At 38.8% G+C, this 27,776-nt stretch overlaps 1 protein-coding gene across 5 annotated transcripts in view; it reads left to right on the forward strand.

Moving 5' to 3' along the window:
• FRMPD4 (FERM and PDZ domain containing 4) overlaps positions 1-27,776 on the forward strand; it is a 466,579-nt gene that overhangs the window by 29,158 nt on the left and 409,645 nt on the right. For 2 of the 5 annotated variants that reach the window (XM_030572864.1, XM_030572808.1), the window contains exon 2: positions 3,265-3,384. The exons of the other annotated variants lie outside the window; for them this stretch is intronic. In XM_030572864.1, the coding sequence (XP_030428724.1) occupies positions 3,265-3,384 (120 nt within the window). The remainder of the gene's footprint in view (positions 1-3,264; positions 3,385-27,776) is intronic. 5 annotated transcript variants of the gene reach the window in all.

Raw genomic sequence — 27,776 nt, forward strand, 5'->3', positions numbered from 1 at the left:
AAAGGAAGAAGAAGTGGGACCGCTAAACACTGAGGATGGAGTGGAGATTAAGGATAATCTAGCCATTGCCCAATATCTAAACAAATGCTTTGCCTCTATCTTTAATGAGGCAAATGAGGAGTTCAGGGATAATGGTAGGATGACAAATGGGAATGAGGATATGGAGGTAGATAGTACCATATCTGAGGTAGAAGCCAAACTTGAACAGCTTAATGGGACTAAATCGGAGGGCCCAGATAATCTTCATACAAGAATATTAAAGGAACTGGCACATGAAATTGCAAGCCCATTAGAAGATTTTGTAATGAATCTGTACCATATGCCTGGAGAATTGCTAACATAGTTCCTATCTTTAAGAAGGGGAAAAAAGGTGACCTGAGCAACTACAGGCCTGTTAGTTTGACATCTGTAATATGTAAGGTCTTGGAAAAAATTTTGAAGGAGAAAGTAGTTAAGGACATTGAGATCACTGGTAATTGGGACAAATTACAACATGGTTCTACAAAAGTTAAATCAGGCCAAACCAACGTGATCTCCTCCTCTGAGAAGGTAACAGATTTTTTTAGACAAAGGAAACGCAGTGGATCTAATTTACCTCTATTTCAGTAAGGAATTCGATACGGTTCCCCATGGGGAATTATTAGCTAAATTGGAAGAGATGGGGATCAACATGAAAATTGAAAGGTGGATAAGGAACTGGTTAAAGGGGAGACTACAACGGGTCGTACTGAAGGGTGAACTGTCAGGCCTGAGGGAGGTTATTAGTGGAGTTCCTCAGGGATCGGTTTTGGGACCAATCTTATTTAATCTTTTTATTACTGATCTTGGCACAAAAAGTGGAAATGTGCCAATAAAGTCTGCGGATGACACAGAGCAGGGAGGTATTGCTAATACAGAGAAGGACTGAGATATCATACAGGATGATCTGGATGACCTTGTAAACTGGAGTAATAGTAATAGGATGAAATTTAATTGTGAAAAATGCAGGGATTAATAACAAGAATTATTCTTATAAACTCAGTTGGAAGTAACAGAGGAGGAGAAGAACCTCAGAGTATTGGTTGATCACAGGATGACTATGAGCTGCCAATGTGATATGGCCCTGAAAAAAGCTAATGCGGTCTTGGGATGCATCAGGCAAGGTATTTCCAGTAGAGATAAGGAGGTGTTAGTACCGTTATACAAGGCACTGGTGAGATCTCATCTGGAATACTGTGTGCAGTTCTGGTCTCCCATGTTTAAGAAGGATGAATTCAAACTGGAACAGGTTCAGAGACGGGCTACTAGGATGATCCAAGCAATGGAAAACCTGTCTTATGAAAGGAGACTCAAAGAGCTTGGCTTGTTTAGCCTAATCAAAAGAAGGCTGAGGGGGGATATGATTGCTCTTTATAAATATATCAGAGGGATAAATAACAGGGAGGGAGAGGAATTATTTAAGCTCAGTACCAATGAGGACACAAGTACAAATGGATATAAACTGGACACTAGGAAGTTTAGACTTGAAATTAGATTAAGGTTTCTAACTCTCAGAGGAGTGAAGTTCTGGAACAGCCTTCCAAGGGGAGTAGTGGGGGCAAAAGACATATCTGGCTTCAAGACTAAGCTTGATAAGTTTATGGAGGGGATGGTATAATGAGATTGGTTTTTGACTATTAGCGGTAAATATGCCCAATGGCTTGTGATGGGATGTTAGATGGAGTGGAATCTGAGTTACTACAAAGATGTCTGGCTGGTGAGTCTTGCCCACATGCTCAGGGTTTAGCTGATTGCCATATTTGGGGTCGGGAAGGAATTTTCCTCCAGGGCAGATCGGAAGAGGCCCTGGGGTTTTTTCGCCTTCCTCTGCAGCATGGGGCATGGGTCACTTGCAGGAAGATTCTCTGCATCTTGAAGTCTTTAAACCGTGATTTGAGGACTTCAATGGCTCAGACACAGGTTTGAAAGGGGAGTGGGTGGGTGAGATTCTGTGGCCTGTGTCATGCAGGAGGTCAGACTAGATGATCATAATGATCCCTTCTGACTTTAAAGTCTATGATTCTATGATTCTTCTATACAGAGAAGTTTTACCCTATTTTAGAGAGTTACATTGTGTCAGAGGAGCAAAGCTGTTGACCACGGTCTCCATCTTGGAGCTTTAGTTGATCTTTTAGATATCCTTGGCCCAAGTCAAGTCCAAGACCTTGAATTTGATTTGAAATTCTGTGGGAAGCCAGTGAAGAGAGTGTTGGAAAAGTCTGAAGTGCTCATCCTTGCCCATAAAAAAAAAATGATTTGGCATATCTGAAAAAGGTTTATGCTCTGAGAAGGCCCAGTTTACTGTACACAGGATAATGATACACTAACAATGGGGAAAGGGCACCAAGGACAGAGGAAGACACCACAAAAGATGTCTAGGGGCCAGTGTAATATATGCAGAAAACTCACAGGTTTATGTGGATTATGTGGATGAAAGCACAAGTAGCACTATCTCTTTGATACTTAGTGTATAGCAGCAGCTACCAACGTGAAAAGGTAGAAACTTGGGGTCAGGACTAAAGGATTAAGACAGGTGGAGAAGAAACAGCAAAGAGAGTGGAAGTGAAGATAAATGGAAGAAAATGACGGGAGGGGAGAGAAAATTTAAATAATTTATGCCTTACGAAGAATGCATTGCTCTTGTCTTATTCATAGTCAGACCAGCAGCCCTTTTAAGCTAATTACTGTAAATCACATCAATTGCACCATAACATACCAAATTGCTCCAACTTTTCCAACCTTTTTCTGGGAGATCTTGTCTTAGTAGTATTCTTCAAAAGAACAATCGGGCGAGGTAGCTTGTTCATATGAATTCTTTTATTGCCACTTTAAAAATGAAATGTTGGCAACTCTGAGGTAGGAAGGTAATTATGTCTTTGTTGTGGAGTTCCAGTCATTATAATTCTGGGTGCCATCACCTTTTTATTCTGGAGAAAAACATTGAAATTAGTATGAAACAGCAAAGGAGGGAAGTGGGGACTGCGCTTTGGTGATCAGAGTCTTCTGTATCACTACCTCATGGCTGTTTCTTTGTGGATGCGGTGGCAGTACAGGGCTATTCCAGATGGATACAAACAATTAAACAATGTGAAACAGATGGGTTGAGAGGACAAGTGTGTGTGTGTAAGCGGGTGGGGTGGATGAGGAAGATGAAACTCATTTTACACTTAAAAATAAAAGCAACCCTCAGTTTATGGGGCCTAGTTGGCCCCTAGAGCTCTGCTTAAATTGTTCTTTTGAATCCAGGAATGGGCTTCTCAAGAGTAACCTGCACGGAGAGCAGGGGGACCCTGAGGAGAGAGGGTCAAGGTCCACAAGCATGAGCAAAGGCTTCAACCCTGGTAGATCTGTTCGCTCATGGGGGCTGTAAGTCAGAGATTTTACTTTAATCATGTTTATGTCTATGTAAGTGCTGTGTATCTGTGTACAGTATGTATGTAGATATATATGCAGTGGATACACAGGATGATAAATAGTTTTATTTAATTATTTTGCCATGTTTTTGTCATATTCTTGGTAAATTCCTTTGAACTAAAAAAATTCTATCAACTGTACTGAAGTATTTTGTGAATACTTTTGACATGTAGTGTAAATGTCTTGGGAAGCTGTCTGCACTAGAGATGTTTTTTCCAGGATACAAATGTTTGTGGTTTACTAGGAGAAGTAATATATGTTTGTCTTCTGGCACAAAGATTTGAGTATTCATGCTAGCCTTTGCAACAATGTTATCTACCAGGAGATATTTGGCAATCTCTGGCACACAAGCTCTTATTGGCTTCTCAAGCACTTGATCCTCCTTTTTTTTCAAGTGCTTTCACCCTTCTTTACAAGCACCATTTTCCCTCCCTCCTCCCATCACCATGACTTAGCAGCACATTTTTGCGACATTCTCTACTATATCACGACATTAAGCAAATAAACATATAGCATTGGTTGGGGGGGAAGTGAAGACACATTTCTCTTGCCCCACTATCTCTTTCTTTGTATTTTTATTATCCTGCGTTGAAATGAAGAAGAACAACAAGGAATTTCTATAGAAAGTCTATTGTAGTTTCAATTCCACCAGACATTACTTAAGTGACCTTCTAGCATGTTTAATTTCTTACTGAATTGTAAGATTTGTTTTTATCATATACAGCTGAAATAATAAAATACTATAAATTTTCTGTTGTTTATGTTCTAGCAGATCATATTAGTGTCAAAGTATTGTTTGGTTTTAGAGTTAAAACACAAATGTCACATCCTCTCACATTAGCAAATTTTCTTTTAAGTTTTATTTATGCTAAAGTGATATGAAGTCGAAAAGCATTGTTGAAAGTTACTAACAGACTAAAATTTTAGCTGGGTCTTAGCAGAAATGAACATGGCATTAATGTTCTATGGCATTAATGTAATATTACAGATCATTTCTAACAACAAAATTTGTGTAATACCATCAGCAACCTTTGTATCTAATTTAAAAAAATTTGTATGGATACAAAATGGAAGCTCTCGTATTATTTAATACAATGAAACATAATTTTGTTCTTTTTATGTCATTTCATCCAGACACTATATGCGTTTGGCATGGATCTTGGAAAAAAAGTGAAAATAAGAGAGAAATTAGAAGGCTGCCAGTGTTTTTTCTCATAAATTAATTTTGCCCATCTCCCTATGTCATTCTGTGTTAAAATTGAGACACTTAAACACTTGGTGCCTGATCCACTGACCTCAGTAGGCCTTAGACCAGGCCTTTAAAATGGGAAAAGAGGGTAAACCTAGAAATCAAATAATGCTAGCTGCAAGATTTTAAGGTGTACATTGTGCTGGGAAAGAGGTCAGAATTAAAATGGATCCTCTTCCTCCAGTAACTCAGCTAGTAGGGGATGGATTTTCTTGTAAGCATTGCCAGTTACATGAAAAACACACATTTGATATTCTGCAGTTTGGTTCAATTAAAACTTGCATTCTGATTAATGGACACTGGACAATTTCTGCACATAATGTAGTATTTTGGAGAAAAGATTTTGTACAAATAAGTCTTCTGAATCAAACAACTTTGCAATTTAGCCGTTTCATATTGATTATGTGCTAGATTTTATTGTCTAATATTTGAATATAGTGTATGGATGGTAGAATTTTTCCTTCTACAAAGAGCCATTGGAACATTTAAGCACACTTTTTAAAGACCTAGCTTCCATTTAACTGTTACACAATGTATTTTTTCTCACTATTTTAGATTCCCATGGTACATGCATGTAATTAAAAAGTTGTGTTCTATCATCATTCTCCTTTTTCTTCATTCAGTGATGCCCCCTTGCATTGGTTTACTTATCAAAGTCCCCGTTCATCAAAATACTTAGTCGTGTGCTTGAGTGCTTCTCTGAACTAGGGCTAAAATAGTGTGTGTGTGTGTGTGTGTGTGTGTGCGCGCGCACGCGTGTGTGTAGGAATGGGGCATGATGAGTAATAGGCTGATTAGGGCCCTGATCCGGCAACCACACAGATGCTCAACTTCATCATCATCATTATGGCAAATCCCAAAGGGATGTGTTCTTTTTGCAGATTGAGCATCACCTGGATCAACCTTTGGCTAGATCTTTAAGGTGGTATGTTTCTATATATTCAGTTTACGTACATCACTGGCAATCTTATCATGCCATGAAAGCTTTTCACACCCTTGTGATTGTTAGCTGTGCAGCTTCATTCCTTGGTACATTAGCTTTGGAATTTGTTGGTCCTCCATTCTAATAATAGATACCAAGAAAGCCAGCAAATCTGAATAAATGCTGATTGTTGCCTGATTTTATGGGAAATGAATACTATTGTTTAGATAGAGTTATAGGCTTGCCAGTTAATCTGATCAGAAGATAATAAGGTTCTTGTCCCAGAATCAGGATACACAGAATTTGAAGGGACCTTTGGGATGTCTGACAAGGAAACTCACACTGAGAACAAAAGGCAGCTTTAATCCTTTTATTGAGATAAATGAAATAATCAAATAATCAATTACAAAAGCAGTAATATTGTTCTAGCAGTACAGGTAGTATTATATACTATAAGGTTTCTCGATCAATGTATTCTCATCCTGCCTTGATAACCCGGTGATCAGAGAAAGGACCAGCGTTGCCTCTGCCCTACCAAGAGACTTCAATGGTCCAGATTCCTCAAGTCTTGAGGGAGAGGTGAAGAACTTAGAAGAAACTAAATCCAGAAGCTGTAGAAAGACTACAGAAGCTAACTTAAGAGTTTACTTACAACTAACAATTAAGAACTAACAATGACAAACTAACAATGAACTAGCTAAAACTACCCAACAAGGTAGGTTGCCCCTATTATAGAGCCCTAAGTACCCTCCTTCTATGTCCAAACAACTTCCTGACACATAAAAATGTAGGGTGCACTTACTCTGTAGGCTGGCATGTTCGTTCATATGAATGACATATTTGTAACTATTAGAAACTGTTAGCCTCACCTGTTATTTCTGTTCTAACCAGTTGTTTCCATGTTCTTTGTGGTGTACCTGTTAAGTCTGAAAAAGGCCATGAACTTGGTTGGCTTTAACCACTAACTTGCTTTAACTGTCCCACTTAATCTATGTGAAAGGTCACACACATATATACTGTATACTTTAGCTCATCAGCACCTATCTAGGGTAAAGCTCTCGATCATATATATGTTAACTTGCATTAGTTTAACAAACAGGATGTTGTCCATAGGTTCTTTGCATTACAGTTAAAATACTCTAATATAAATTGATAAACCCATTATAATAACAACAAACCTATAATGTAACAAAGATCAAACTCATAAGAAAAGATACATATGCAATCAAGCAGGAGAGCCCTAAAGGCTACATGATGGAGGCGGTTGCTGAGTTCAGCTTTGAATATCCTCATTTCTCATCTCGTCCAGCCACTTGATATGGGGCAGCTGACATAGATGATGAGACTCTAAAGTGTCAATCTGTCGCTCTTCAGCATTCCTCAGTGCTTCCATAAAATAGAGTTGGCATAACCATCATTCTGTAGACTCACAGCTTTGTGGCAGGTTTCACAATATCTCCACAGAGGCCACTGAAGGGTCCGAAACATAGTAGTAGCTGCTAATATATGTGTCCACATCTTTCAGACACACTCCAACAAAGTCTGTGATGCGGCTGAAGTATTTGACAGTTATCATGTGCTCAATGTCCCATCCAGATAGGTTAATACTGAGCTGATTGTAATCTGGAGCTGGAGGTTGCTAGATGATAATGACCAGAGGTGTAGTTTTATCTGGATTAATAACCAGAGCAATGCACGCAGCTTCTTGTCTGACCAGATAGGCCATCATTTGCAGCAATTTACCAAAATGAGCCAACAGCACAGTATCATCGGCATATTCAAGATCTCGAAACAGAATATTGTCCAGGTCAGTGCCACTGAGAGCTGCCTTTTCAATCTTATCCATCAGCTAATCAAAGTCAGTGTTAAACAATGATGGTGATAGAACACAGCCTTGCCAAGCTCCTGTGGAAATAGGAAAGCATGTTGTTTATCTGCCATTGATTTGAACCTATGCTAAATTTCATGCACATGAGTAATTGCTCTGAACTCAAAGGAATTCTGCACTTAACATAAATGTTTGCAGGACTGTAGCCTAAAAAGGAAAGTTTTTACTGTATTAAGACCCAAACATCTTAGTAGCCATCAGTATTGAAAATATGAAAAAAGTTCATGGTTCTTGCAAACGTAATACTGCAAGTAGTTCCATTGGCTTCTATTGCCTTTGGTGTGCAGGATTTTTTTGTCTCCTCCAACTTCATGCTGCTTGTTTACTTGTCGTATTTCTCTCAGTTTGGACAATGGAAATACTAGATAGTTTCAGTTTTTCTGATTTCATGTACTTTTTTTGCTGTCATAAAGCGGCACTACTTGGGTTGAGTTTTATTTTTATTTTTAATTCTTTTAAAACTTTTTTTCCCCCATTGGAAAATTTTAAGCCTGTAATTGGATTTAGGTTTTGATAAAAATTACTTTAACAAAAGCGACATTTTTGGTCCAAATTTGAGGTGCCATTGTCAATTTAAAAATGCCTGTGTCTGAAATCAGTTCAGTGAATCAGCCATGCCTTTCAACAGTGTTATGTTACAGCTGGGATTGGTTTTTGCTTCAAATTTTATATCAGAAATTGGTAATTTATAATGGTCATGCATTTATTTTAATGAAAAAAAGTAAGGTGCAAACATGGGATCTGCTCCTACAAATAGTTATTAATTATCAGAATGTTTACTACCAGGATTAATCATATCTCAAGTGTTTTCATTAAAATAAATTCAAGAGAAATGCAGATCAGTAGTAGCCTGGTTATCTTATTTTACTGATATATTTTTATTTTACTAATATATTTGTATGTAGATCATGTAAAAAACTAGCCAAACAAAAAAAAAAGCCCAACCTAAGTTAAAATAACATTAAAATTGAAAAGTTAGCAACTGTTTGAACTAACATGCCCCTACACCATTAATTCAGCTCCCTTGTATGTATACATTATGATACACTCCTTAATTACATGATCCCATACTTCACTCAGTGCAGAGCATGGATGGTGCTCACTGAATGAGCAACTGTTCGATATTTTCTTTTCTTCTCATTGTTCAGTGTATGGACAATTGACAGTGCACTATCCAAACACTGCATAGACTACAGAATAATTAATTTCTTCATGGCTGTTTCTGTGGTGTTCTCACCATGCTATCTGAGTGCTTTCCAAACACTTATCAATTTATCTTCACTCCCCTGTGATACTTGTGTGTGTGTATTATCCATATCTTACAATGCGGAACTGAGAGATGAGAGAAATTAAAGCCAAGATTGTAATGAGTCCATTAATTTTTGGTGTCCAACCTGAAACAGTTAGGGCCTGATTTTTTTCAGAGTGCTCAGCATTTTTATAGCATTTTATATGTTCAAAGTACATCTCCCATTGACTTCATTTGCAGTTGTGAGCACTTAGTACTTCTGAAAATCTGGCCAGAGGATTCAGGGGGGCCTGGGGCAAAGCAATTTCGGGGGCCCCTTCCATAAAAAAAGTTGCAGTATTATAGAATACTATATTCTCGTGGGGACCCTTGCGGGGCATGGGGCTTGGGGCAAACTGACCCACTTGCCCCCCGGGGCAGCCTTGCACCTGTGAACACTTTGGTTTAAGTGACTTGCCCGAATCACATAAGAACTCTGAGGCAGAGGCTGGGATAAAATCCAGCATTCAGCTGCCTACACTACAAAACCATCCTTTCTCTTCTTGCAGTTCCCTGCCTCTTTCATTACAAGCCTCCTAACTTCTGCAACAAATGAGGCTGGGGTCCTGCAGACAACAGCATCCTTTATTACAAGGACTTGATTCATTCCCTGAGCACTATCCATTCTGTGCACTAAATGAAGCAGGATAGTGAGTATGTAGTATCTGATTATAATGTATATGCACAGTGGGGTCATGGTGAAGTTGCACTGGCAATGTTAATTCTGGATTTTTCTAACTTTTGAGTGCTTGTTTTTGCAACCTTGATTTTGCATAAAAGAATGATTTTAATTTTCTGCCTTTTTAATGTAATTTCCTAATATTTAAAAAGCAAACAAAAAAAACCCTGAAAGAACAAATTCCATCACATAGAACCGGGATCATTAACCTTTGGCATGCGGCTTACCCTGGCGGGCCTGGCTGATTTGTTTACCTGCCGTGTCTGCACGTTCGGCCGATGGCGGCTCTCACTGGCTGCGGTTCACCATCCCAGGCCAATGGGGGCTGTGGGAAGCTGCGCGGGCTGCGGGATGTGCTGGCCGCCACTTCCCGCCACCCCATTGGCCTGGAGTGGCGAACCCTGGCCAGTGGGAGCCGCGATCGGCCGAACCTGCAGCCACGGCAGGTAAACAAACCAGCCCGGCCAACCAGGGGGCTTACCCTGGCGATCCACGTGCCAAAGGTTGCCGATCCCTGACATAGAACTATACTGATCCCCATATTAGTCATCAGCAGCACTGGGATCAATAGATTTACTGCACAGACCCGTACCACTTGAGCTAATGGAGTAACTGACAGCAGTAGCAAGCTGTTAGCTTCTGGTTGAGCTGCTGTAGGGGGATGAGACACCCACACTTTGCCAGTGCGCTTCACAGATACTTCCTGACAGCTGAAGTATGTTAGGTTCAGTTCCAGTGTCTATTGGTAATAGATCCTTATGCACCAATATCCTCTGCCCTTATCCACCCCCTCTCTCCTCCACTACTCCCCTCCATTCTGCTCTCTACCCCTCTGCATTTGGATTAGGCTGCTTCCTCCTTTTTCTCCTCACTCTCGGTCCTATGCTTTCAATATCCCTGCTCTTAATTCCAGTGTTTGGCACCACAGCAGCCCTTAGTAGACAGGAGGGGCAATTGCAAGTAAACTCTCTGCTCAGCCCTTGCAACCTTGGGATAGAACATGCTCAGTTGTTCCATAGGGATTCGCATGGTTAATTTCTTGGTATATAGGAGCTAGGTGGGCATGGAGTATGCTCTGCACAGACAGAATCACTGGAGACTACTACTAGCTAGCTTCTAACCTAACATGGGCTACAGCATTTTTTTAGGGGCTTATGACTTGATCAAATCTGGGTCAATTTTCATAGGGATGGCAAAAGGCACATCCCTGACACTAGGATGTCAGCATCCTTGTCAAACTCCAAGTACCTGCTGTGAAGCATGGAAGTGCTCAAGCTTCTTAGTGAAACGATTAACCCATACTAAAATATTCTTCCAAATAATGTAATTTTCCCTCTCCTCATTCTCACAAATGGCCCAGAAATGTTTTAGTTGACACTTCCCATAATAATTCAGTTAGAGGCAAACACATAGCATGGAAAATTTCAGCCCAAACTCTTAAAAGTTTGGCAAAGATTTAAGTAGCTGAGAACAATCTCATAATGGGAAGCATTACAGAATAGCTCCACCAACTTCACCTTTAATTAATCTAACAAATTAGTTGGATGTCAGTCTCTTGAATTTTCGTGTTAAAATAGCATTACACAACTTTCAGTACCTGGAGAGTCTCTGCACGTCAATATTTGAACTCTGACATTTCATCCTTAAGTGATACTGCATTATTATATAGTGCATTGTCGTGCCTTCTGGAGCCACCTATGTGAATTGATGATATTCTGTGTACCAGTTTCATCCGTAATGAGGTGGTTTTTTGCTTTTTGTTTTTTTTAAAACATATCCTTCCACAGAAAGAAAAATAAATATATTAAAATATATAAAATGTGGGTAATCGATTCTATAAAGTGGAACTAATATGATCCATGCTGAACTTTACTGTAACATCTCAGATGTTGCTGTCTATTCATATTCAGATTATAAACTTCTTGTAGTAATGTGAGTAATAAAACAAACCTGTAGAACAAAGATGCTTGTAAACTAACATTGGATTCTAGTGATGTTGCAAATGTCTTGGACTTGGTGTTTCTGATATATAATGTTGGCATGTCAAACATCATCATCATAAATAGTGTCATACAGATAGCATAACAGTTTTGTTATAGGTAGACCCTCAAATCTGAAACAAGCTCCCTCCTCTACTTCTCCCCTTGGTCTAATGTAGCCCTGGTTTATTGGTCCTTAGGGCATGCTGGAAGATGCATCTCTTGCGACAGGCTGCTATGGAGAGCAGATTTGGATGGGGTTAGATCTGGAGGGTCTAGGAAGGGAGTTCTGTTGCCCATTTAATTTTGTTTTTGTAATTTTCAGATAGGGGATTTTCCTTTTTACAACTCTACAAAAATATAAATCCATATTTATATTTGGGGCTAGATTCTCTCTGTGCATGTATGTGCTATGTGAAGTCAATGGGAACCTTATGTGTTTATCTCATGCCAGCATTTTGGGCCTAGCTATTCACTATTCCATTGGTTCAATTGGGTGCAAGTGACAATTTGTAGAAAAACTGAGTTTGGATGAATAAAAGAGATGGTTAGAGTTGTCACTAGAGTAACCAGTCAAACAAAGACGACTGAATCCAGTCCAGATCATGCGATTGACTTACCACAGATAGGGTTAAATACCAACATTGAAGCTAGTTGCACCTGCACTACAGTGCAGTACAGAGAAATCTGAAGTGGGGCTGTTGAAAGGGGAAAAGGAGCTCCCCCTCTGCACAGAAATATTTGCTGCCTTCACACACAATCAACAGCGCCTACTGGCATGGTGGGGATGGAGAAGCAGATCTAGTCACATTCTTTCTTAGCTGCCCCAAACTTAGTCCCTGGGACTAGTACTGACCCTCCCAGACTCTCCTATAGCTTAGATATACCCTCTCCCAGAACTCCAGCCCTGTGGGTGTTCTGGGTCCACATATTAATTCTTGAAGGGCACGTGATAGGTGTAACAGACAGAATTAATTTTAACACACTATTTCTCTTAACTGCATATGAAATACCTAGATATAAACAAAACTAATAAATCCCACACACATTTTTACCACTCTAAGGCTTCTTTGGGCTAGGGTCAGAGTCCTCTGGGGACATCCAGGGTCCTTCTGCTGTAACACATAGCTTGTCTTAATCATGGAGCCTCTCTCTCTCCTTCAAGTCAGCTTGCTTTGAGCATGGTTGCTCCTTAAGCTAACCTGAGCATCCCCTGCTACAAAAGCATGCCTGTTTCTTTCCCTGCTCCTGCCCAAAGCTTCCCGAGTCTTTCTGAGTGCTCTGAGTGTGTTCCACTACCAACACCTGATTCCTTTGTCCTGCTGCTGGTAATTCTCCATTCTCCAAACCCCAGCCTCCTGCAGACTAGCTGGAGGAAGTGGCTTCTCCCAACTCCAGCCACCCTCCTTAGTAAAGAAATTAATTGGTCAGAGTAGTTGCTAAGGTTAACTACTTTCAATTGTATCTAGTCTGGGAGAGATATGCTTACAGACTTGTCAGCAAAGGTGAAAGCACATAGATATAGAGACGTTCCATGATACAGCAATTTTCCTAAAAGCAACTTCACAATGTCACTGAGAATTCGTAAGTTGTACAGACAGATTCTGCAAATTGTCACTGAGCTACTACTGAGTTTGCACTAATTTCTGGGCAGAAGGGGAACATACAGAATGACACTTGTAGAATTAATTGAGAAGAGTAAACGGTTTAAGAAAAGGCTTTATTTTTAATTATAGCCTGCATGTGGTATGTGGAGTAAATCATTAAAATGTTCTAATTTTTGCAGGATTCTTGTGAATCTTACCTTGAGAGCTCAGGCACATTCTTTTATTACTAAAACGATTTGTTGTTGTGGTATATTGTTCCTTATCTTTTTCTATGTAAAGTGACATACCTTTATCATTCACTACTCTGAAATACAAGAAAGGGGAACTCAAAAGCAGAAGAAAGTCTGACTTTTATATCCTGTAAAGTACTTTTATGTTTCCTGTAAAGCCAAAAATTTATTAAGGCTATTTGTGTCTTTTAACTCCAGTCTATAAATGTGCTCTCTAATCATGACAATTGCTCTATTTCCTCCTACAAACAATGAAACACATGCCCCTTTTTCTAGTGTTTTAAGGGAAAATAGATATTGCACAGCACTGAGATTTCACATTGTTACAACTTTTAAAATCTATAAGACTTCTTCCTACTCTCCTCCTCATCCCTGTATTTAGTGACAAAAAATATAATTATTTGAAAATGAAGAGTATAACTAATCAGTTTTCTACCAAAAGATGGGTGCTACCATTTATTCTGTAAGGATCCACATACATTCCAGTTATAACTCTTGGGATCTGTTCTTTAAACATTAATGAGTTATTTATTCTGGTTCTCATATGCAGTAGAGCTTGCACACTTTAATCTGCATTTGTTTAGATCCTGCCAAATTGCCTCCTTCTCTTCTGTGCCAATATGTTTTTTTGTGTGTAATCCACATCCTGGTTGATGTATTAAAGATCTCTAGAAAAAATGTGCACCATCTGTTTTTAATGAATCAGATTCTATAGTGTGTTCATTACATGTACAGCAAGACTTTATAAATACAACTGCTATATAATAGAGTATATGTATTGAAATGTATGTCAGTAGGTGTAGAAAAGAGTGAAGTGGTAACTATTTTTTCGATATATTTGTTCCCTTGGTATGTTAATCTGGAGCTTTCAAATCTGAGTACATAAAGAGTTGATGAATTGATTCAGATTAACTAAATCTGATTTATTTAATTTTCTTGTGCATGTAAGCAGGGCTGAGGGGCCGAGAACAGGGAGGTTGCTGCTTCTGGTATGGACTAAACAGCCTTTTTTAAATGCTCTGTGGAACAGCTAAATATGTCACTGGTTTGAGACCTGATTCTTCAGCCTTGAAATGAATAATAAATATTCTACTGACTTCAGTAGCATTAGGCTTTGGGTGAATTAAGTCTGCATCAAGACTGTTAATGATGAAGCAGTGTCTCAATTGCATAGACATATCTCAAGTACTGATGCAACATGACAGGATCAGAATACAGGAGTTCAAAAGAGACAGACTTTTCTTTGCAGAATTACCTCAATAACAGTTTCAAAGCTCATTTTTTGGCCTCAAGTTACTCTGACATTTGCTTTGCTTCACTCATTTTCTTCCCAGTAGCTTAAAATGACATTGTTATACTGTGTGTCTGTAACAAACCTATTTGGATAGGAAGCTGTGAAGCCTGCACTGCTAAAACAGTGGTCTAGGTTAGGAACCAGAGATAGCAAGCTCTGAACAGGTGGCAAGCATAGCTTAGCACAATATGACATTAATTTATACTGATGTATTTCACAATGGAATCTGGTTGCTAATTGAGACTTTAATGCAAGACTGTTCTCTGAGACAAAAACTGCCTTTGTCAAAGTATTAGCAATGTGGAAAAGAATGTTTCCAGGGGATTCCCAGGCACAATTCAAATGAGCAAAGATATTTAAATATTTCTCTCTCTCTCTCTAATATATATATGGGAAAGCATTATGTTGGAAAAAACGTTAAACTTAAATTTTTGGCATTAGATAAAATTAGGTAAAATTAATACGGCTGAAGAGTGTGAGCAAGGTGAGAGAGGAAGAGAAAAAACAGTTCACTATTTTTGTGTGAGGTAGAGGAACACAGTTAAACTGGAATGCTGAAAATTACTTTGTAATGAGCTATCCACATTTTGAGGGAGATCAGTCATAGAGATGACCATAGAAACCTTTTAGGTAACAAAGGTATCCTCATTCCAGAGTGGGCTTGTTTCATAGTAGAGGTGAGCCCAGAATGAAACCGTGCATCTGCATTACCTCTGAACTTTGAAAAATTTAACAGCCAAACTGCAGATTGTGCCTATCTCTTTTCCTTATGGTTTATTTTCCAGTGTTCTGTTCAGTCTTGATTTGAATGTCCCAAGCCCTTGCGCTACAGCCACTTTTCTTTGGATGCTCTTATACCATCTGATAGATCTCATTGTCCCTCCTTTATGTCTTCCCATTTCTCTTCAAATAAAATGAAATAATTAAGTGTCAACATAGAGACATAAACCATTTTATTTCAGGTTGGGAAGCAGAGGTAATCTGGATGAGCAGTGTCAAGCTAACAGCTGTACTGTAAAGGAGATATGGGTATAATGTAAAAGCCTGAAGTGCCAGAATGAGGGCAAATTGTGAGATGAACTTTCTTTTTGGCCCAAAATAATTATTTCTGAAATTAATAAATGTTGTCAGTTAGTGTTAGCTTCTGCAATTATGACATCAGACAATTTGAATGTAGTTTTATTAAAACAATATTAAGACTAATATTACAGAAAGTTATTAGCAAAGTTAAATTTTAGCCACATTTAGTACTAACCAAAACTCATATTGCATCCAAGCCACTCTTGTTCAAATTTATAATATTTGAAGCAATAAAAAGTTAAAATGTGGATTTGCTATAATGTGCATGTGAGAACTAAAACCTGAATAAAAGCTAGCCATCTGAGGAATAATTTTACACCTATCCCCCATTATATAAAATCCAGTGAGATAATATCAGTGGAATAACATGTTGTCAGAGGATAATGGTCTCCTGCTGCTACATAGAAAGGCTGAAATACTTAGGGGAATTGTGTGTCATGGAGAAGCCAAGATATTTATTTCCAATGAGGCAGTCACTGATCCTGTGTGAATTTATTACTAATACTTTATTTATCTTATCAGTACCAAATGATTCATAGAGTTTAAGGCCAAAAGAGACAATACGAGTAATTTAGTCTGACCTCCAGTATATCGCAGGCCATTACATTTTACTCTGTTACACCTACATTGAGCCCAATAGCTTGTGTTTAACTAAAAGCATATCCTCCAGAAAGTCATCCAATCTTGATAGGAAAACTGATGGAGAATCCACCATTTTCCTTGCAAGTTTGTTCCAATGGTCAATCAACTTCACTGTTAAGGCACAATTCTTATTTATTTTAATTTGTCTGGCTTCAACTTCTAGCTATTGGTTCTTGGTTCTACATTAAAGAGCCCTTCAGTAACTGACATTTTCTCCCTATTGAGGGTACTTATACACTGTAATCAACTCACTCTCAGTCTTCTTTTTGATAAACTACACAGATTGAGCTTTTTAAGTCTCTCACAATAAGATATTTTCTGCAGACCTCAACATATTTTTGTGGCTATTTTCTGCAACTTTTTCACTTTTGCGACATCCTTTTTAAAATGTGGATTCTAAAACTGTTCACAATATTCTAGTATCAGTCTCACCAATGCTGCGGTAAACTCACCTCCTTATTCCTACTCACTATTGCCCGCTGTGCTCCTCAGTATTTATCACTCTGCAGATCTTTGTGCCATCCACAAATTTTATCAGCAGTGATTTTGTATTTACTTCTAGATCATTGATGCAATAGTGCAGTTTTTCACAAACTTGGGATGCCACTTGTATAGGGAAAGCCCTGGTTTGTTTACCTGCCCCATCTGCAGGTCTGGCCAGTCGCAGCTCCCAGTGACCGCAGTTCGTTGCTCTGTCTGAAGCAGCAAACTGACTTCTTGCATTCCAGGTACCCAGGCCAGTGGCTCTTGTTGATCTGTCAATAGACTTAGGACCAAAAATCTCCCTTGCAGGGCTCCGTCTAACTGTTCAGCTGTAAGACCTGCTAGCAAGTGTCTTGTCTCTAATCATGCACTTGTGCTGTAGAGCTTTCCTATTGTCTCAGAGTAACTCTCCTGTGCTAGTAACGAAAGATGTAACATGATGTTCCCTTGGCCTGCGCCACTTCCAGCAGCTCCCATTGGCCTGGAGTGGCGAACTGTGGCCAGTGGGAGCTGTGATCGGCCGGACCTGTGGATGGGGCAGGTAAACAAACCAGCCCGGCCCACCAGGGGCTTTCCCTATACAAGCAGCGTCCCAAGTTTGGGAAACACTGCAGTATAGAATAGTGTGAAGGCTAGGACTGATCCCTGTGGAATGCAATATGCACCCTATTCAATGATTTGCCATTGACAATTATTTTTTGAGATCTGTCAGCTAGTTTTAACCCATTTAACATTTTTTTACTGATATTTAAGTTTAAATATATTACATGTATGCAATTACCTTTATCAACCAAACCTGGAATTTCCTTTAAGTCAGGCCTGTCAATCAAATCTGCCCTTAGTAAAACCATGTTGACAACCTTAATTATTAGAGCTGGTTGGAATTTTTCTAATTGAATATTTTTCCATTGGAAAATTCTGATCTGTCAAAAGCAAAATGTTGAGTGAACCTCTTTTTTTTTTTTTTTTTTTTACTTTTGATTCACTGACATTTTTGGAATATTTTATTTTAGTTTGACGCAAACGGAATTTTTTTCACCAAGTTTTTGGAGAAAACCAAAGATAAAATCACCTGTTTGCCCATCTCTCCTCCCGTCATTATACCTTGACAGTTTTGTCTGATCTAACTTTTTTAGTTTCATATGCTAACCGAATGAAAAGGCTAAAAGTAAAATTTTCAAAAGCACCTAAGTGACTTAGAAGCCTAGGCTCTAAATCACAGATCTGGCTATTAAGTAAATACTTACTGTACATGGGGTAATACTGAAGCAAACTACTAACATACCCTGTACAAAGAAAACATTGGTGACAAAATTATAATTTTAGCAAAACAATGTATCTAAACATCTAGTGCAATTGTAGGGAGATTTTTAAACCAGTGTACAATCTACAATATAGTTTCTGTACAATAAGTTAGCATCACTTTGAAATATAAAAAGATCCCATAAAGGGAGTTGGATATGTACACCATATTATTAGCTTCATGGATAGTAGCACCTAAAGCTAGTGGAATCCATATAATATCCTCTGTTCATAGAATATTATGGTTGGAAGAGACCTCAGGAGATCATCTAGTCCAAGCCCCTGCTCAAAGCAGGACCAATACAAGCTCATTGTAACCAATACATGTCTCACCGTTACACTTTTTTTAGCTCCCAAAAGCTTTCTACAGGCTATTTTATATTTTGTTTTCAAATGGATTGTCACTTTTTGAAAAGTTTTCACTTTGAAATCTTTAAAAATGAAAAGTTCAGTGATTATTATTCTGACCCAGTAATATTTCCTGAGCAATGACACTGATTACAGAGCTAAAAAGATCTCTCAGAGAATATCTGATACAGTAACATGTTTTGGTTTCACATTTCCTCATCATTTTGAATCACCCCAACATTTTTGTTGTTCAGCATGAAAATAGAAATGAATAACTTTGGGAGTAAGATTCCAAGGAGCAAATACAGTATCTAATACAACTCAATTAAAATGGAGTCCTTATGACCCAACATTAGCTTGTTTATCGTGTACTTCTACTTTGAAAAATGTCCGAAAATTACACCATCAGAATCTGTTTGTGTCTCGATGGTTTTCAGAACAAATTTGCACAAATTATTTAAATAAAATGTTGTTTTTCTAACGGTCCTACTTGCAAACTCAAGTTGAACTGAAAGTCACAATGTCTTACTGCTGATTTATACATCATCATCCCTGTAAAACAGATCCTGCAAGGCCATATTTTGCTACCCCATTTTCAAAGAAGTGACACAGGTGTAAGGGAGGGCAAAAGGCAGCATTGTAGTTGGAACTTAACCATGGTTAATGCATGACCAGGAATGCAATCCAGTTCACTCTATCTTCACAACCGTGTTTACTCTAGAGGAGGAAAGTCAGCTTAATGAAGACATAGTAAGGGATAATGGAACACACAAGGTAGGAGTATTTTCTGCAAGTGGAAAGAAATTAAAAATATTGATTAGAATTGTAGGTAGGTGTTACAGTTAGAGAAAGGACTACCTAATCTGGACAGAAAACTCTGTGAGATCTGAGGCATACAACTAAAATTCTTGTACATGAATTCAAGGAGTCTGGGAAATAAAAAAAAAGAGGACCTGGAACTACTGGTGCAGGAGATCAAACAGTATATTATAGGGATTACAGAAACATGGTGGAATAGAACTCATGAAGGGTATGTGCTGTTTAGGTGAGATAGGAATAAAGGTGGCATTGTACATCAATGAAGCAGTTAATTGTAAAGAAATAAGTGATCATTTGGACAAAAGAGCCAGCTTGGGTCAAGGTCACTGCAGAAGGATTGTAAAAGAGGCTCTATTAGGATAGAGACTGGTGAATAAATGCTACTAATACTGGTAGTTCCAGTTATTCCTTGATGCGACAGACAGTATTCTTCATCACTGCACCAACACGAGGTGATGCAATTTAGACTAAGTTCTGGTAAGTAGTAAGGAGTCGTAGAAGAACTGGTCATAGGAAATACCCTTGGATTCAGTTTAAATTAAATGTAAGGATAATCAAAACGAGGAAATGAACTGTGGCTTTTTATTTCAAAAAGGAAGATTTTGGGAATTAGTTAATGAAATCAACTGGCTTGGAAAGCTCAAGGACTTAAATGTGGAGGAGGCTTGGAAAATCTTCATATCAGATATACAAAAAGCTGTCTGAAGTTTGCATCCTAGGGAAAGCCTCACCCCCAACTGGATGAAACCCTTCAAAAAAGTTCTTAGGTATAAGCAGAGAGCCTAGAGAGAGAATGGAAAAAGGGATTGATCAGCAAAGAAAGTGACATCTCGAAAGTTAGAGAATGTAGGAATAAAGTGAGAGTTGATAAAAAAAAATCAAGCTGAATTAGCTCTTGCCAAGAAAATTCAAATAAATAATAGGGGGTTTTAGCTGTATAATAGAAAAAGAGACAAAAGAAGAATAGGATTAGGCCACTGTGGTGTGTGGATGGGAAGGAGATTAAAGATAATCTGCGTATACCCAAAAACTCAATGAATGCTTGGTTTCAATAAGGGTGGTGATATGGAACATGGTCATGAAGGCAGGATGGCTGATGGAAATGGTGTATAGAAATGGAAGTTATCACATCTGAGGAGGGGAAAAAAAGAGTTTAATGTGCTCAAATTGGGCAGACTGGATAATTTCCATCCCAGAATACTGAAGGAATTGGCACATGAAATTGCTAGTCCAGTAGCAAGAATTTTAACTACATCTATTCATTCTGGGGTAACACCATATGACTGGAGACTAGCTAATGTCCTACCTGCGTTTTAAAAAAGGGAAAAATTGGGATCCAGACAATTAGAGACCTGTTACTCTGATGTGTGGTGGAGCTTGGGCCAGCCTCCACAGGCTGTCTCACTTTGCCCCAGGCTCTACTCCAGACCTGCCCCAACTGTGGCCAGTGCTCCGCTCTCAGCCCTCCTCCTGGTTGTAGCTCTGCTCCTAACTGCAGCCACAGCCATGGCCCCTGGCCTGATTGTGCCTCTGGCCCCATCCTAGCCGCGGCCCCATTCCCAGCCCCGACTTCTGGTGTAAGGAGGGGGTGTGACTGAAAAAGTTTGAGGCCCACCGTCCTAGCCTCATTGAAGTCAATGGCAGTCCTGTTTTAGCGTTATTGATAATTCAGAACCACAGGATCTTGAATGCATATGGATCAGTGTGCTACTTAATAATGGCTGGTGGGAGTCTGTGACAGACCACCAAATTAAACCCAGAGAACAGGATGAGTTACTCCATCAGCATCTGTATGTAAAGAAAAATTGTTGTTATGGTGAACTTCAATTTGGAAGACACATGCTGGAGGTCTCATGCAGCCACTAGTAAAATATCATTACAATTCTAAAAATTGTAGATGATTTTCTAACACAAAAAATACCACACCCACGATGAAGTAACTATATTTTGAACCTCATTATAATGGATTAAGATAAATTAATCACTTGCCTGGAAGTTTGTGGTTCCTAAGGACCAGTCATCATGACCTCATTGTATTCAATATGGGTAAACAAGGGATAGTCTCAAGGAGTAATATATGCATTAGGTGCTTCAAAATGGCTAATTTCCCAAAGCTGAGAAAAATCATGAGCAAAACTGTCAGAGAAGAAAAATTTGAATGAAAAGTAGGAGTTCTTTAAGAAGAGTTTATTAGTTGACCAAAAAGTCTAGAATCCACAATCAAGAAAGAGGATAAATTTGGCTAAAAACCATCATGGTTCAGTGGAAAGTGAAGGCAGGAATAAGAATTTTTTTAAAAAGGGAAAATAGCAATCAATATAATAAATGAAAAATTACAGGTATAAAGACAATTTATAAAGTAAGCTAAAGACATGGCTCTCAGGGCTAAAGACAATAAGGAATTTTTGAAATGTTTTAGAAACAAAAGAAATCCTAGCAAAGGTGTTGGCCATTCAATAAATATTTCTGTATTTGCAAAGGAACAAGATGATATGCTTGTTTCACATTATGATGATTATGTACTTTCCAGTCTATTAGCAACTAAGGAGCAAGTTAAACATTTTAGGGATAAAAATTTTAAAATTATCAGGTCCGGATACCTCGCACCCAGGAGTCCTAAAAGAATTGACTGAGGAGACCTCTTACCTGCTGATGTTAATTGTTAATAAATCTTAGAATACTAGAGAGATTCCAAAGGCTGGAAGAGTGCTACTGTTCTGTCAATATTCCAAAAGAACAAACTGGATTACTTGGGTAACTTTAGGCCATTTAGCCTGACATCGTACAGAATCATACATAATTCAGTTAATAAAGAGTTAATGGATATAAGTATAATTAATAGAACTGGCTGGGAAATAGACTCAGCTCTTCAAAAAAGTTAGTTTGTCCAAACTGGAATTTCTTGCTGATTTAGATGTCTGCAATATTTCATTTGACTGCAGGAACATTTTTGAAACGTGTTTCAGAAACACCCAGAAACCCTGAAAGCACCTTCTCCACGACAGTCTGCCATGCCAGTTGCCAGGGGGCTGGGGACCTTAGGACGCTTAAATGACTGCTATTCATTTCCCCTCCCCCCCCCAATAGAAACAGCAGTTTTTAAACTTACTTGAACTGCTGCATAATTCAGCACCTCATTTAGAAGCTGGGGAGCTTTTGCCTCAGGATTTAGCTCCAGTTTGCAGCATGGTATGTGGGGCCTTGATACCGATGTTTGTCATTCACTCTGGCACTGGAAAAATCATGGGTGTGAATAAAAGTTGGGATTTGTCATCCTTGATCAAGTTTTCTGCAAAACTCTAAACCTTTATTTTTTTTAATCCTAGCTTTTCTGTACACAGTGATACTTTGTAGTCCCCATTCTTGTAGTAAACAGCTTCTAGCCAAAGATGGTAGCATAGGCGCGACACACTCTTCTCTTTGTTTGAATGAGAGGTTCATTAGAAATTATTAATGGTAACCCAATCCTGAAGAGTTTTGGGCACATGCATAGCTTTAGTCTTGTGAATGTTCTCATTGACTACTCATATGAATAATCCCTCTGAAGAACTCAACATGTTCCAAAAGTGTTTGAAAACGAGCAGGATTATGATTGCTCACATTAGTAAATTATGGTAATGCCAAAACCGAATAAGATGGAGTCAGTGCACACTCAAAACTATTGGGAAATATGACGCTGTTGATCCCTGCATGGAAATCTCCTTGATTAATGTGCTAGCTGCATTATGATCCTGGCCAGTAATGGTAACTGCCATCATGCTTTATTCTTTCCTTTTTCCAGGATGGTCTCTTTGCGAGTTCTTCAGAAACGGACTTTGAGGTTCTCTCATTATTTGTGGGATTGTTCCTTTTCTATTTTCAACCCTCAGGAGCATCTGGAAGATGGATGAACTTTTTTTTTTCACCTTCACTTGCTAAGAAAATGGTCTTGTACATTCTGCACTATCAAATTTCTTATACTTTATTGATACTGTCATTGGAACCTTGGTCTTAGGCCCCATCTAGCTCAACAGAATTAGAACTGAGCTTTAGAGGAACATTGAGTTCAAAATCCAGTTTCTCAACAATTTATTTTCCATGCACAGTGTGTGTGTGCATCTATACTTATATATAATATCAAATTAGTACTTTGTTCTAACACTGTGTTAACTTCCTAGGCTAATGTCCCCCTTCCTCCCCCCCACCAGGCTGAACGTAAGCATAGTCTTGGATGTGTTCCTAAGGAGGATGATGCAGGCTTGTGGAATTCTTTTTGCCAGTCACTGGGCTTCCCTGAAGCTGCAGCAGAAAACATGAAAAGATGAAAAAGGCAGGTCCTAGTGATTCTGGTTTTTCCCCCGTTTCCCCCTCTCCTCTCCTGGTGCAGTGTTTCAAGTACCGGTATTGACTTTCTACATCATGGATGGTGATGAGGCCATCCTGGTGGGCCCCATCTTCCCTACAGTGGGTAGGTGAAGGGGATGGTGCCAGTGTGCCCTAAAGGAAGTGAAGGTGAGGGAGAACCCATGCTAAGGGTAAGCACATGTGCTCTTGAAAATCCCATTCTGTAATAAATTAAAAAAGGCAATATGCTTACAAAATGTTTTACTAAGTAATATGTCAAAATATAACTTCTGAAATATCCATAGTTACATTTACATCTAACTATACACATTACAAGATTCCCTGTTTATTGTGCCTTAACGACTTGTAGAACAAATGTGCAAGAGAGAGTTTCGCTTTGTTTAACCTTTGTACCCTGCAAACTCATCCTGGGATCTGAGAGTCAAATTATATTTTCACTTACATACATGCAGCCCTCCTGAAGGCTAACAGAGTTGTACTGGTATTAGCGAGGACCTAATTTGGCTACAGTATTTTTATTTTTGGTGATGTGTGAGACGGATGGAACTCAGCTTGACTCTGATTCCACAGTGATTTTGCATGGCTAACAGTTAGAAAACCATCACTCTCTTTGTGAACTAGGCCATTTGATCTTAGGGCTTGGCTACACTAGAGAGTTGCAGCACTGGTGAGGGGGTTACAGCGCTGCAACTTAGGATGTGGCCACACTTGCAAAGCACGGCCAGCGCTGCAACTCCCTGGTTGCAGCGCTGGCTGTACACCTGGTCGAGCCTCGGGTGTAGGGATTCCAGCGCTGGTGATCCAGCGCTGGTCAGCAAGTGTGGACGCCCACCAGCGCTTTTATTGACCTCCGGGGTATAAGGAGGTATCCCAGAATTCCTGTCCACAACAAGCCGGAAGAAAGGGAGAGCTTGGAGTTCAGCCAAACTGCTTATTTAAAAAACAAACACAGCTCCTGTTTGCTGAGTGAGCTGAGGCAGGCAGGGGAATTACTTTGGAATGTTCACAGCTGTTTGCTTGAAGAGAGAAACAGCACTCTCACACGGCAGGGGGGGGAGGGGGAAGTCCGTGTTCAGCAGTTGCTGATCTGGTCTGACGGGTATTTAGCAGTACATAATTTGCATTTAGTGAATGAGAGAGGAGTGGGGAAAGGGAGTTAGAACTTTTAAAATGATTGAAGGTAGGCACAGTCCTTAGAACTTGCAAGGCAGGGAGCTGAGAACAGTGTCAACTCCAAAAATCCATTCTGTCTGTCTCCTCCACGCTCCCTGTCACATTCCACCCCACCCTCCTTTTTTGAAAAGCACGTTGCAGCCACTTGAATGCTGGGATAGCTGCCCACAATGCACCACTCCCAACAGTGCTGCAAGTGCTGCAAATGTGGCCACACTGCAGCGCTGGTAGCTGTCAGTGTGGCCACACTGCAGCGCTGGTCCTACACAGCTGTACGAACACAGCTGTAACTACCAGCGCTGCAAAACTGTAAGTGTAGCCATATCCTTAGTCAGTGAAACAGAATAAGCCTCAAACCCATTAATGCCTTTTGAATTGTCAATGGTAAGAGTGAAGCTGCACTTTACACATAGTTCCAGCTATCTCTGGTTCTAACATGATTTTTCTGGCCGCTGTAGGTTGGTCCAATTTGGAAGGTAGAATCCAGAGTGGATTTATATAGAAGATACAGAATGTTAAGCAAATACTGATTACAAGCTAATTTTGATTTTATTGTGCTTGGGAAAGTGTTTAATATATTGCAGAACAATTGCAGAAAACAAATTAAGCAACATTAATTTTTAAAAAATGGAAATAACTAAAAAGAATATGATATAGATACCGTCATGCCTATTTATTCTCCCCCAAAAGTTAAAACAGAAATTGGTAAAAATAAAAATATTTTTTTTAAAAAGTGTCTTGAGAATCAAAAGGCACAAACTATATAGAAGACTATTTTTAAAAATAAAACCAGTGTTGTAAGAGGTAAATTAACTGAGGTATAAATCTTACCTTATTTTTGCAAAGCACTGCATTAAAATTAAATTGTTTCCCTGTCAGTGAGGCAAGAGGGAACAAACATTTAAGGGTCAGTAACACATCTTAAAAAACTGTGTCTACCTACCTGCTTGATCCTATTAATTGATAAATTAAATTTGCAGTTATAGTTCATCTCAGGATTCATGTGAGGTTTCATTTACTATTTTTGCATAAACATATCTAGTGCGTTTTAACACAGCATATATTATCACTTGTAAATATTTTAAGATTATGTTTTTCTTAATGTGGTGTAATGTAGTGAATTCCATGATATGCCCCTCCTTCCCTCCTGCAGCCTTAGCTTTTACTGAGTTATGTATTCAGCAACAATGACGTGTCAAGGAAAAACCGAAGAACCTCTCAAGTTTTTTGCTTTATTTCTTAGGGCTCAGAAAACAGACCAAAAATATATGTGTTTTAGCCATCAGCAGTCACGATTTTTGTTATGGCAGAGATGCTACTTATGTTTCTTTTAACTTAGGGTTCTTAAAAGAAGTATTGAATAGGAGAAAGAAGATCAGAATGGAAACCCAAAAGACATTCCACTCAGATTCTTTTAACAGGAAAATTAGGATTAATGCCATATTAAGTACATCAAAATCGACTTAAATGAATGCTTGCTTAACAGATTTATTGAAAAGAACACTTTCAGAGAGTACCAACCATTAATGATTGGGTAAATAATAGTAGAACCCCCATTAAGCTAGTAATTGATAAGGGAATATCTCAAATGAATATGGACTGAAATATGATTAATATTCAAGCAGTTGAAGGAGGGGTAAATGAATGAAATTGTTTATGCAGCAGTTTATATTAGTTCTTGATACAGTGAACCTCTTATGTAAATATTTGATGGAAGGAATAAACTTCATTCAGCCTGTTCATAAAAAAAGGTTTAAGTGCAGGAAGGCTATGTGCATAAAAGCGCTAAATGTACCCAAGACAAAGTAAGGTAGAATGGGCTATTTAAAATAAATAGGATATCTATCACAGAGCTATTTGAGATATGCCAAATACTGGGAAACAAGTGGATCAAACGAAGAATAAGGAAAGGTCATCTGCCAAAGGAATTTAGATGAGGCTCTTTATAATGAGATAAGTCAATGCAAGGAATAGACTTTTGAAGGCAGCTATTGGCAAAACTAGTGTAAAATACATAAAAGAGGAGCTAAACAAATATTTGGAAGGGAAAATGATGTATGACACAGCTGCTCATTTAAATGAATGAACAGACTTGGAATAACTACTTTTTTCTCTTCTTATCTCTAGAGTTGTATAAAGGTAAAATATGTTAGTGACTTTTGCAGATATGGTTTTCAGTACAATCTTTCAAACAACTTTGGGAAACTGGCAGTATTTTTGTGAGCGTTGGTCAATGTAATTTCAAAAATTGGCCATCTTTCTATTTGCTTGTAGTTTGAAAATTGTACACATGTGAAATGATTTCTTTGGGAACCTGATAAAAAGCTAAAAAACCTAGGTTATGGTGCAAGTCGTTTTGTTAAGCTGTGTCAATGGTATGCCTAGATTAGGATAAAACTCAGAACATGTTAGCTAGCACATTCTAAAACTGTAGTGTACACTTGACAAGTTGTACTTCAGCACACGGTAGGTGGTTATGGTGAAGTCTTGTCAAATCTACACTAGAGTCATACAGTATGTTAGGTAGAACATGTGAGCTACCATGTTCTAGCTCTCTTCCCCCTCTCTGCCTGTATCTTTTATCCTAGTTTAGACAAACCCTAGATGTGTCCTGGGAGTGCCAATGTAAAATTGTGATTTCCTTGACAGAGTGTTGGGATAATAATATTCCTGCCATGGCAGTACTTTTCCCCCAGATGATCAAATGCAATGTGGTCTGCTTGTCTAGACAGATGTGGTGGCTCTTTGCTATTCACTGTAAAGTATAAATTAAAATTAACACCAGATGTTTCCACATTAGATCAGATTGAAATTAACATTGCTTTGGATTTGTAACTCTGGACACATTGTATCACTCTCCTTTACACCAATAAAGTATAGGAAGCTCCAGTGGGCTAGTATAATTGATTCTGAAACTTTTGACTCCTGACAAATGACTCTACCTACCTGCTATTTTTGTGTGGTAGAATGGGGGTGAAGAATCATATTGAGGGCATGTCATAAACAGATAGCTAAGG

Source organism: Gopherus evgoodei, chromosome 1, assembly GCF_007399415.2.
Source record: "Gopherus evgoodei ecotype Sinaloan lineage chromosome 1, rGopEvg1_v1.p, whole genome shotgun sequence".
In the NCBI taxonomy this organism is placed as follows: Eukaryota; Metazoa; Chordata; order Testudines; family Testudinidae; genus Gopherus; species Gopherus evgoodei.